Below are 11704 nucleotides of genomic sequence, written 5' to 3' on the forward strand. Positions count from 1 at the left end.
GTTGTTTGTAAGGCCCCCCGGCTGTGGGGGTGGCTTAGAGCAGCCAGACTTGGAACACACGAAGACAGGCTCAGCCGTGAAAGCGAGAGCAGAAGCCTAGGGGAAGGGGCTCAAGGCGGCAGAATCCCTGCCTGGCAGAAAAGCAGCCAGAAGTTTGTTTTCAAAACCAAAGCGACACACCACTTAAGCAATAACAGTAGAAGGAAGGTACTTAGGCATACGGAGGAAAAACAAGATCACAAGATGAAAACAGATGCCTACAGGAAGTGGGATGCAGCATTTGTGATACATCTGCTAGAATCTCACAACCCTTCCTCCCACAGACACACATACTCTAAAATTCACGGTACCGAACACCTAGAGCGACAGAGTGCCGTCCAGACAGGGGCTGCCGGGCACGGGTACCTGTGAGGGCCTGCTGCTTGGCTACATCCCAGACCTTCACGGCCATGCCCGCTGCGCTCGCCAGGACACCGTCCGTGGTGGGATGGAACTGCAGCACCTCTACCTGGACAGGCTCTGGGCCCAGCACCAGCCCGGGCACCGAGGGTAACACCTGGCCAGGGGCGGGCAGGCGCCACAGCTTCACCTATGGGAAAGAGCAAATCCGTGAGCCCAGGGCCGCCCCCAACCCTGGGACTGTGCTTGGGCATGGGGGCTGTGTATCCTATGTGAGGAAAGACAGGGCAATCCAGCCCGGGATCACGGGGTGTCATTAGAAGCAGGGGTGTGGGGGGGGCGGGGAGACATGGGGCGGGGGCTCTGCTCCATGTCCTCCAGTGTCCCCCACTACCCCAGCCCTGTACTCCTCAGGCAGCCCAGCAGCAGAACAGCAAGCGAGGTCCACGGCTCCCGGCAAGGGCACGAGAGCACAAGGGAGCTGGTGTGGGCCGAGGAACCGAGACTCCGGGCTAGCCCGGCTCTGGAGGCCTGTGCAGGGGCCGAGGGCCCTGGAGGGGACTGGGAGGGACATCGAGCAGCTTGTCCAGCAGCTCCACTCACCATCCTGTCAGCTGAGCCCGTGGCCAGGAGGAAGTCATCAAAGGGAGAGAAGTCCAAGTCCGTGACCAGGTCTGCGGGAGAGCAATGGCTGACACAGGCCTGGCGAGAACTTACCAGAACTTTGTTTCCAGCCCCATATGATATCTCCCCAAGGTGGGGAACCACAGCCCAGGGTTTCAGAGATGGGACAACTCTGCCCACATGGTGGCAGGCTGAAAGTCCACGAGGAAAGGCACCTCTGGAAATCCCCGCCTGTGGTACAAACGCCCCAGGATGGGCTAAGGCCCTGGCATCAGGAGGTTAGCACGATGACAGGTGGGAAGCTCCTCAAAATACCAAGCACCTGCATGTGCCCCAAATCCAGAGCCCAATGCAGGGCCTGGCCTGCAAACGTGTGAATGAATGCGAGTGCCAGCCCTGCTCTGGGTCCACGAGGGATTCACAAACTGGACAGACACCACCCAGCCCCGACAGACCCTCAGCACCTCCACAGCAAGACACACACACACACACACACACATCTCTGCAGATGTAGCAAAAGGTAGGCTGAGTACGGGGACTCAAAGGTCAGGGCTCAGGGCAGCTTCATGGAGGAAACATGGTGAGCCCTGAAAAATATGAAGGACTAGAACAGGTCAGACATCAGGGAAGTGGGGGCCTGGGTGACACACCCAAGCTAGGAGTTCTCTGCCCCTCAAGTCCTCACCGGGGGGGGGGTGGTCAGAGTGTATCTGACCCGAGGCTGAGCAGCCGGATTCTCTCTTAAGGGAATTATACCAGGAATTAGAAGGTCTAGTGACAGGGCGCCTCAGGGACTGGCCTGGGTGGAGGGCAGCCAGCTGGGAGGGAGCCGTCAGCTCCCATGCCAGGACCCTCCTAAGGCCTGCATGTCCAGCTGCTCCTTCGGTTTTGGAAACTCCCCAGGCCTTCAGCTCTGGAAGCTCTCTTCTAAATCCCTTTTTGGCTAAAGCAAGCTGGAGCTGGTCTCAGTTCTTTGCAACCCAAAAACCTGAGCTGCTCAGCTCCAGAAGGCCAGGAGAGGGAGACAGGGGCACACCGAGTGAGCCACAGCCCTGAGAGGAAACCCACATTTCCTGAACCTCACCAGGGGGGTGAGGAGGCCAGGGATCAGTGTGGGGTGTGGCAGGGAATTGTGAGCATGATGGCCAGGCTTGCATCACCAGGGTAAGGAGCGCAGTGACTATTTCTGCTGCCTGCCTCCGCAGGGGGTCAAGCAGGTATGTTTTCCTCTCAGGCCAGAGCCAGACTCTGAAGAGAAAAGAGAAGGGCAGGGACACCTGGGTGACTCAGTCGGCTAAGCGGCTGCCTTCGGCTCAGGTCATGATCTCAGGGTCCTGGGATTGAGCCCCCCATCAGGCTCCCTGCTCTGCAGGAAGCCTGCTTCTCCCTCTCCCTCTGCTGCTTCCCCTGCTTGTGCTCTCTCTTTCTCTCCGACAAATAAATAAAATATTTTAAAAAGAGAGAGAGAGAGAGAGAAGGGGCAGATGAAGACAGGCACCCCTTGGGACAGCCCTGATCTGGACTCCTGGAACTCCTGCCACCCTGCCTGTGGGCTCCGCACTGGACAGGGCAGGGCCCAGGCCGGATGCAGCAGCCAGTGTGAACAACCTGGCATTCCCGAGGGAATGAGAAGTGGTGATGTGGCCAACCTGAGTGCCCAGCTGAGCTGGCAGGCCTGTGTCCTTTATGTGCATTTACCTCACCAAATCCTCACAACAACCCCTCAGGATGGCACTATGGCATGATCCCCAAATGGGGGACAAGGACATGAGGATAGAAAGGTTAAGTAATTTGCTTAGAGCCACACAGCTGGGAAGGGGCAAGGCTGACCGATGTCAGGCAGTCAGTTTGGTTTCAGAACCTACATCCTCAGACAGCACCACACTGCCTTTCCCAGCTCGAAGCAGGTCCCCAGCCACCCCACAGCCCAGACTGCAGGAACACTCTTCAAACGCTTCCCAGCTCTCTGCTCCCCTGGGTGGCTGGGCTGAAGGGCACTTGGTCCTGACCAGGAGGCAGAAGGCACCCCCGGAGGCAGGGGAGAAGCTAAAGGCCAGCCCACTGCACTCTCCCCCACCAGTGGCACCTCAGAGGGCAGACTGGTGCCTGCTGCCTTGAAGGCAGGTTCTGAGGCCTAGAGGTGCCCCCAGAGCAGCATTCTGGCAAGGCTGTGAAGAGTTGAGGCCACAGTGAGCTACACCATATCAAAAGAGGCCTGGTCCAGCTTCTCCTCAAAGGTCCCCCAGTAATGAGGCTCACTACCTGACAGACATCAGCAACCTGGGGCAGCTCCCCCATGGGTAACATGCATCAAGAATTACAGGGGCCAGGAGTGCCCGAGGCACTCAGTCAATCGAGCGGCCCGCTCTTGGTTTTGGCTCAGATCATGATCTTGGGGTCCTGGGATTGAGCCCTGAGTCTGACTCCACACTCAGTGGGGAGTCCTCTCCAGGATTCTCCCTCCCTTTGCCCCTCTCCCAATGCATGTGCGCACACACATTCTCTCTCTCTCTCAAATAAATGAATCTAAAAAAAACCAAAAGAAACAAAAAAACAATACAGGAGTCAGACAGACCCTGGTTCCAAGTCCAGTGTTGGTAGGCTCCTAATCTCTTTGAGCCTTAGTTTTGTTAGCTAAAAAATGGGTCATTTAAAAATTTTCTTCAAAAAGGTGTAAAGAGGGCGCCTGGGTGGCTCAGTTGGTTAAGCAACTGCCTTCGGCTCAGGTCATGATCCTGGAGTCCCGGGATCGAGCCCTGCATCAGGCTCCCTGCTCGGTGGGAAGTCTGCTTCTCCCTCTGACCCTCCCCCCTCTCGTGTTCTCTCTCCTTTTATCTCTGTCTCAAATAAATAAATAAAATCTTTAAAAAAAAAAAAAGGAGTAAGAGTGGATAAAAAAAGCAGACTTCTTCCACCTGTTACAACACAAATTAATCTCAAATTTTACGCTAAGTGAAAGAAGCCAGATTTGAATGACTATGTGTGGTATCATTCCATTTATGCGAAACATCCAGAAAAGGCCGGGCTGTAGCTGGCAAACGTTTGCTGCAAAAGGGTAAGACGGTAAATACTTGAGGCCTTGGGGACCTTATGGTCTCTGTCACACCTCCTCAACTCTGTGGTTGCTGGGAGAAAGCAGTCACAGGCCGAATGTCAATGAAGAGGCGTGGCTGTGTCCCAAAAAATGCTATTTACCAAGACAGGCAGCCGGCCAGATGTGGCTGGGACAGTAGCTTGCAGACCCTGGCAGCAGAGGCAGAAAGCAGATCAACCAGTGCCTGAGGCTTCAGTGCCGGAGGTGGAAATGGATTAACCACAAAGGCGCATGAGGATCCTCTGGGGAAATGTTCTAAAATTGGGTTTTGGATACCCAACTCTGTCACTTCCATAAGAGTCATCAAATCCCTCACTCAAAACAAGTCATATTAATGGTATATAAATGATGCCTCAATAAAGTTGTAAAAGACTTTAAGAAGGAGTAAGATGAGAAAGTGTAGACAACGTTCTCAGCACATAAAGAGCTCTTGACCGGTCTTCACCACTGTTACTCTATTGGCTTCTGTTCTCATCACCTGGACCCCTACACTGAGCTGCACACTCAGACCGGGGACCAAGGGTCAGACCCCTTCCCTCCCCCAAGGCCACCCAACAGGCGGCCAGGAAGGCAAGCCTGACGGGCTGGCCCGCAGCTGCAGCAGCTGGCCAGGGAGAGCGAACTGTTCCCTGGGAGCGGGCGGGCTGCCAGGCGGGCTGCCGGGAGCGCCCAGAAGCAGCTGCAGCACACAAAAGCTCCCTTTGTGAGGGCCCGTCTCCAGCCCTGAAGCCCAGCCAGCCCCCTCCTTGAAGGGCGTTGAGCAGCCTGGCTGCGGAGGAGGCCTGGTGGTGAAGGGTGGTCTGCTGGGCTCCAGAAGAGGTTGCGGGGCTAAGAACCCCATAGGACTGAGTCCTCCACAGTGGACTCCACGGCACCAGCCTGGAGCCTGGTGCTGGCCAGGGCACATCCCCCCCTCTCAGTTGGACGATCTGGAGCACTCAGCTTCCCCTCTCTCTGCCCAAGTGCAATTCTCAACCAGGACCCAGCTTTCCAATATAGCTTTCACTGTACAAAGGTATAGCGAGGACAACAGGAGGAACCTGGCAAGCCATGGGACCGTGGAACCAGGTGAGTATGAATCCCTATACCCAGGGAGGGAGGAGTGAGTTCTAGACTTCCTGGGTCCAGTCTCCACTCACCTGAATGGCAGCCAAGGTAGGTCACCTGTCTCTTGTCCTCTCCTTGGCCTTCCAGAGGCACGATGCCCAGCACACCTGTCAAACACACGGGGGCTCTGACTTCAGTCCTAATGGGAACCATTTGCTGCCCAGGGCTCCCAGAGGACACGAGACCCAAAAGCTCAGCCTTGGACCTTCCCAGAGCCTCCACCAATCATAAAATAATACCTCTCTGGACACAGTGATTGGTCCAAGATTATTTTCTTACCCTACAAAAGAACCTGCTGTGACATCAGATGTACAGAAGATACTGGAGAAAGAGGTTGTCTCTTTCTGGCATTGTGGGTCGTATGAGATCAGCTTTGGGCCACCAGTGGCCACTTTTCCCAGCTTTCCCTGAGAAAGAAGCCATCACCCAAGGGGAGCTGAGCTGAAGGACAGGACACAGGTCAGGGCCAATGGCATGTGTGAGCCTCTGGATACAGCTCTGCCTAAAGCCTCTGGACGTCTTACTTATACCAGTCAAGGAAGTAAACAAGTTTTGTTTAAGTCAGTTTGAGGTCCGAGTTATCACTAGCAACCAAAAAAGTCCCCACTAACACGGGAACTTTTTTTTTTTTTTAAAGGTTTTATTTATTTATTTGACAGAGACACAGCGAGAGAGGGAACACAAGCAGGGGGAGTGGGAGAGGGAGAAGCAGGCTTCCCGCTGAGCAGGGAGCCCGATGCGGGGCTCAATTCCAGGATCCTGGGATCATGACCTGAGCCGAAGGCAGACGCTTAACGACTGAGCCACCCAGGCGCCCCAACACGGGAACTTTTCAAATCTTGGTGTTCCTATTGACTCCAGCCAATCCCAGACCTCCAGATGAGGAGTGGGTAGCACATGGGGACAGCTAAAAACAAACGGGACAGTCCTCTCCTTGTTTTCCTGGCCAATCTCTTAAAAACCATAGCCAGGGGCGCCTGGGTGGCCCAGTCAGTCAAGCATTTGACTCTTGGTTTCGGCTCAGGTCATGATCTCAGGGTCCTGGGATCGAGCCCCACATCAGACTCCACGCTCAGTGTGGTCTGCTTGACATTCTCTCTCTCTCTTCCTCCGCCCCTCCCACTTGCACTGTCTCTCTCTCTCAAATAAATAAATAAAATCTTAAAAAAAAAAAACAAAAAACCCACAGCCAGTGTGGTTTATTCAAAGTATACCCCACTTTGTGTATACTTGGTTGATCAGAACCAATCTGATCATCGCACATTAACCAGTTTATAGGGGTGTAAGGCCCTACATGGTGCTGACCTCTGAGCCCCACGAGGAGCCCCCAAGCCTCCAGCCTGAAATGAGTCTGTCCTTCCGCCCCATCCTAATTAGGGTGACAATGTCTGAATCTCCATCCACATCCATGTCCACCTCCCTACCTGGACGGTCAGAGTTAAATGCAATCAAGTGGCAGCTGGATTTGATATGGTTCCCACATGAGGGTGTGGTTCCTGCTCGAATGTCACTGATCCAGGCCTGAAAATAAAGAATAAGAATTGTGACGGCCAGGTCTCTGCTCATAACTAAAGCAGGGGCTGCTCCATTAGAAACGCATTCCTTTGGATCTAACCCTGTCCCCACTCACGTACTCCCTTAAGATATTCAAAATATTATTGAAATGATAACCTAAGTCATAAGGGGGGTAATTTGGTCTATTAAATCGGTTCTCTAATAAGAGGGAGAAGATTGTCAGAAGGGAAGCTCAGGATAAATGAAGTCAAAAGGCCAGGGGGTTGTTTCTTTTAAAAGGGAGAGAGAGAAGCAGAGAAAGCAGAAGTGAGCACCTAAAACAAAAGACAGACTCAACTTCCTCCAAGGCACCGCTGAAGGCCTCTACCAAGTATAGGGGTCTCCTTGCAAGCCCCTGGAGAGAAACACTCAAGCTCAGAAAGGGGAAGAATCAAGGCCTCTCCTCCACAAAGTCTCAGAGAAAGATGAACAATGCACCCCTGAGAAAAGGCAATAATGTTAACACCCCCACATACGGAGGGGCAAAGGAGCATTCTTTCTGAAACTAAGATCATCAAGGTCCAAACGTTTTCTCTGTTGGTATCAAAGCACTGTGTCACACTCATCCCTGCCGCCTGAAAATTGAACACCCTTGTTTCCCAACCTACCCACCCACAGTGCACTGGAAACTGCCTCCTCCATGCAAGTTTCTATTTCAATTTTCACCTGTGTTATCATCTTGCATTATTTCATTTCATTATTTCATCTTCGCGGCTGGCGCAAGAGCAATTTACTCTGGCGCAAGAGCAATTTACACTCACAAATAGAGTGAGAGGAAATATCTTTGTAAAGGAGAACAGATCACCTGTCCTCCCATCTCCCTAATCTAAACTGTTTTTAAAGCTCTCTCTGTAATCCCTGGTCCCGTGCCTGTCTGTTTACCTTGCTGGACTAAAGCCCACCTGGGACAAGCCCCAAGGCCCATCAAGTATACTCCAGATCCATTCAAGGAGTGCTTACTGCACTCAGAAAGACAGTACTAATGCAAATCTGAGCACCTCTCCACCCTTTGCTTTGCTTTCAACCTTTTAGTGCAATGGCTCCCCACTGCACTCAAAAAAAACCCAACTTCTTCCTGTGGCCCTTGGGCTCTGCAGGACCTCTCTGGACTCACCTGACACCCTGCTTCCCCATCACTGCCCTCCATCCACTCTGGCCCACTTTTCATTCCTCCACCAGGCTCTTTCCCACCCCACTCTTCTTGTAGCTGGCTGCTTCTCACCTTCCTGAACTCAGCTTAAATGTCACCTCCTCCCTGCAGCCTTCCCTGACCACTCTATGGAGATTAACCTGCATGTGGCCATTCCCCTCCATCTCCATTCCAGCCTTTCCTGTGTGTTCTTCAGGGCACTTACTAAAACTTGCAGTGCCCTTGCAGGCCTGTCTGCTTGCTGTATGTCTCCCTCACAAGACTGTAAGCAGTACAGAGGAAGGAAAGTGCTGTGGTGTTCACAGTTGTGGTTCCAGGAGCACACCGAAGTAGAGAGGAAATATTGTCCAAAGGATGAAAATTGGGCTGCTGCCCCAGGCTACCCTGCTATGCGTCTGCTCCTGATCGGGCTACTAGAAGTCAGTTCCTAAGCCTGCCTTCCAAATAACATTGGGAGCAGCAGACCAGGACTGGCATCATCTCTGAAGCACACCCCTCATCAAGCCGGCTGCCCTTTCGGGGGTCCGAGGCGCCCCCCAACACCTGGTTCAGCTCTTCCTCTGGGCTCCACCTCCTCGGGCCTCCCCAGACCCCACCCATCCCCTGGCAGCATCACCCCAGTAAGAGCTGCTCTTGCGCCAGCCGCGAGAGAAGGAAGCGCCGGCGGAAACCCGAGGGAGGGGCGCGCCTCTGTCTGAGGGGCTCCCGCTCTTCAGCTGACACACCCGGACTCACCAAGGCCAGCGGAGAGGGAGGCATCTCTCCCACACCCCAGCCCCGGGCAGGGCCGATCGTGGCGGCAGGGAGGAGATGGTGCCAGCAGAGCCCGAGCCGCGGTCTCCGGCGAGGCCGACCGGAAGCCGAAAAGGCAGGAAGCCTTGCAGGCCTCAAGCCTCGGCCCGGCCGGGCGGGCTGCACCGCTTCGGGGGTCCCGGGGCGAGGCGGGCGAGCCCGCGGACCGCGGCGCTCAAGGGGCGGCCAGAGAGAGACCGGCCAGGGAGCGCCAGATTCTGTCCTCCGGGTGCGACAGAACAGCCGGGATACCGGGCCCGGGCCTGAAGGGGGCGCCCCGGGGCAGGCGGGCTCGGGGGGTTCCCGCGTGGGGTCCGGGGGAGGGGGAGGGGCGGAGGCGCGGGGACCCGCGGGCAGGGCTCACCTCGCGGCGGGACGGCCGGGCCTCCGTGTGTCGGAACTTGGACACCTTGAAGCGGCTCATGGCGACGGGGACTGCTGCGGGTGCAGCTTCGAAGACCTGGGCGTCGGCTCTCAGGTGCACGGACAGCAGCCGCGACTCCCGCCGCCTCCGGTCCCACCCGCTCGCGGCCGCTCGCGGCCACGCCCCGATACGCCCCCGGCCAATCGCAGCCCGCTCCGGCCCACTGGGCCCCGCCCCGGGCATCTCTCCCCCGGAGCGAGCGCCGCCGGCCCCGCCCCCCGACCAATCGCCGCGAGGCCGCCCGCGAGGCCACGCCCCGATGCCGGCGGGCTGGCCGCGCGGGCGGGGAGGTCACGTGCGGCGCGCTGTCCGCCCCCGACCCTGAGGGGCTCGCGCGGTGGCTGGGGGCACAGTCCCGGTTTTGCAGTCAGGCATTTTTCTCGGGGAGGCTCTCCAGCGTGCCGGGCGCGGCCTATCCGGGGCGGAGAGGGGGCGGAAGTGGACTAGCTCCATTTCGGAGACAGGGACCGCGCTCAGGACAGAGGAGCCGCTAACCGCGGTCAAACAGATAGCGGGTGGCAGCGGGGGAAGGAAGGGGCGCTCAGGTCTGACGCATATCCCTGTCGCGGGGCTTCATCTAGCGCCTCCGCGTCGCACCCCTCCTGCTTAAGCCAGGTGGGCTCGAGGTCAGGGATGCGGCCTTCAGCATCCCCGCATTAGGGCATGTCTTGGCTGCAGGCCTTGGGCGCCGTGGGGCAGGACCGACACCTGCAAGTATGATTTAGAGGTAAACGGAAAGGGAGAAAAGTGAGAGAAATGGAGAATACCTTTCAGAGCCCCACCAATGACTTGCTTAGTCCCCAAACAACTCAGGAAGAAAAGAGAACAGCTTCATTCCACAACCATTTCTCTTTGCTTTGGAGATGAACTCCAGAATAGGCTTTCTGCTTGAGAACAGGCAGGACGCCTGCTCAGGCGTGTCTGGAAGAGGGACTTTGATCTGAGGAATGCGAATGACTGCTGCAAAAATTTCCGGAGTCTGTGGCAGAGGACAGCCTGTCCTGAGGTACGTTGCCTGCAGGGCGATTCGGAAGGCTTGCAGTGGTGGAGGGCACCAAGGGCCGTCCAGATGCAAGTTCTTTTTTTCAGTTTTCACAAGTAAACTGTGAGGTCTAAAAGGCTACTTCCTACCTGTATCCTACCAGGTGAGTTAAGAGAGACTTTGATGTCCATAAATTAAAAGTAGGATGTCAGTGGAGTTGACTGAGGCCTGGGATTTGGAATTCTAAGCAGTCCAGCAGCCCCTGGATACAGCTTTTCCAGGAAGCCTACTCTTCAGACTCTGGAATTCCAGCAGAATCTGCAGTGTTGTCTCATGTTGGTTGTGGTGTTCGATTACTGCCAATATTGCTTCTTTTTCCCCAAAAATTGTGGTAAAAAAACATATAAGATTTACCATTTTTAAGTGTCCAGTCCAGTAGTGTTAGGGACTTTCACAGTGTTGGGCAACAGGTATCCAGAACCTTTTCATGCAATACTGAGACTCTATACCCATCAAACAACAGCTCTTCATTTCTCCTTCCCACCAGCCCCTGGTAACCACCATTCTACTTTCTATTAGTTTGACTACTTTATTTATTCACTTACTTTTTAAGATTTCATTTTTAAATACTCTCTACACTCAACATGGGGCTCAAACTCACAACCCCAAGATCAAGAGTCGAATGCTCCTCTGAGGCAGTCAGGAGCGCGTAGTCTGACTACTTTTGTTATCTCATGTAAGTGGAATTGTATGCAATTTGTCCTTTATTTTATTTAGCATAATGTCCTTAGGTTCTTCCATTTGTAGCATGTGACATTATTTCCTTCCCTTTTTTTTTTCCCCAAAGTAAGCTCTATGCCCAATGTGGGGCTTGAACTCACAACCAGGAGATCAAGAGTCACACGCTCTACTGACCGAGCCAGCCAGGTGGCCCCTTTTTATTATTATTTTTTTTTAGGATTCCCATCCTTGTTAAGTCTATTATACCACTATATGCACCACATAATATATACCATTGATATACCACATTTTGTTTGTCCATCGACAGCCACTGGGTTCTCTCACCTTTTGGTTATAGTGAATAATGCTGCTTTGAACGTGGATGTGCAAATCTCTAAGGTCCTGCTTTCAGTTCTTTTGGATATATACCCAGAAGTGGGATTACTGGATGATAGAGTACTTATATTTTTTTGAGGTTCCTCCATACCAGATATTGCTTTTAGAATTACAATTATTAATAGTTTAATACCACCTGTTACTATAGATTGTTTAACTCTATGGTATGCAGTAATCTCTTCTTGCATCAACAATATTTGACTTATAACCTCCCAGGAGGGGGACATTCAGACATTATGCATTGCAATTCACATGTAAATCAACTATAGATCTAAAGCTATAAAAATCTTAGAGGGAAAACATAGAGCAAAAGCTTCACAACACTGGATTTGGCAATGATTTTTTTTATATGACACCAAAAGATCCAGGCAAAAAAGAAATAAATAAACCGTGAAGAATTTTAAAAATCTGTTCCTCAAAAGACATCATCAACAGAATAAAAAGGCAGTCCACAGAATGGGA

The 11704-nt window shown here is 53.7% G+C and overlaps 1 protein-coding gene across 3 annotated transcripts in view; it reads right to left on the reverse strand.

The window, feature by feature from the left end:
- CORO7 (coronin 7) overlaps positions 1-9245 on the reverse strand; it is a 58025-nt gene extending 48780 nt beyond the window's left edge. For 2 of the 3 annotated variants that reach the window (XM_035022147.1, XM_035022145.1), the window contains exons 1-5: positions 9085-9245; positions 6649-6745; positions 5257-5331; positions 1003-1073; positions 406-589 (exon numbers count right to left, since the gene is read on the reverse strand). In XM_035022147.1, coding sequence (XP_034878038.1) covers positions 406-589; positions 1003-1073; positions 5257-5331; positions 6649-6745; positions 9085-9144 — 487 coding nt within the window. In that variant the 5' untranslated portion in view covers positions 9145-9245. Of the gene's footprint in view, positions 1-405; positions 590-1002; positions 1074-5256; positions 5332-6648; positions 6746-8663; positions 8696-9084 lie in introns of those variants that run through there. The other variant, XM_035022146.1, reaches the window with a different exon arrangement.
- Between the last annotated feature and the right edge of the window lie 2459 nt (positions 9246-11704).

This window comes from Mirounga leonina, unplaced genomic scaffold (genome assembly GCF_011800145.1).
Source record: "Mirounga leonina isolate KUSES-001 unplaced genomic scaffold, KU_Mleo_1.0 Mir_175, whole genome shotgun sequence".
NCBI classification, from domain to species: Eukaryota; Metazoa; Chordata; class Mammalia; order Carnivora; family Phocidae; genus Mirounga; species Mirounga leonina.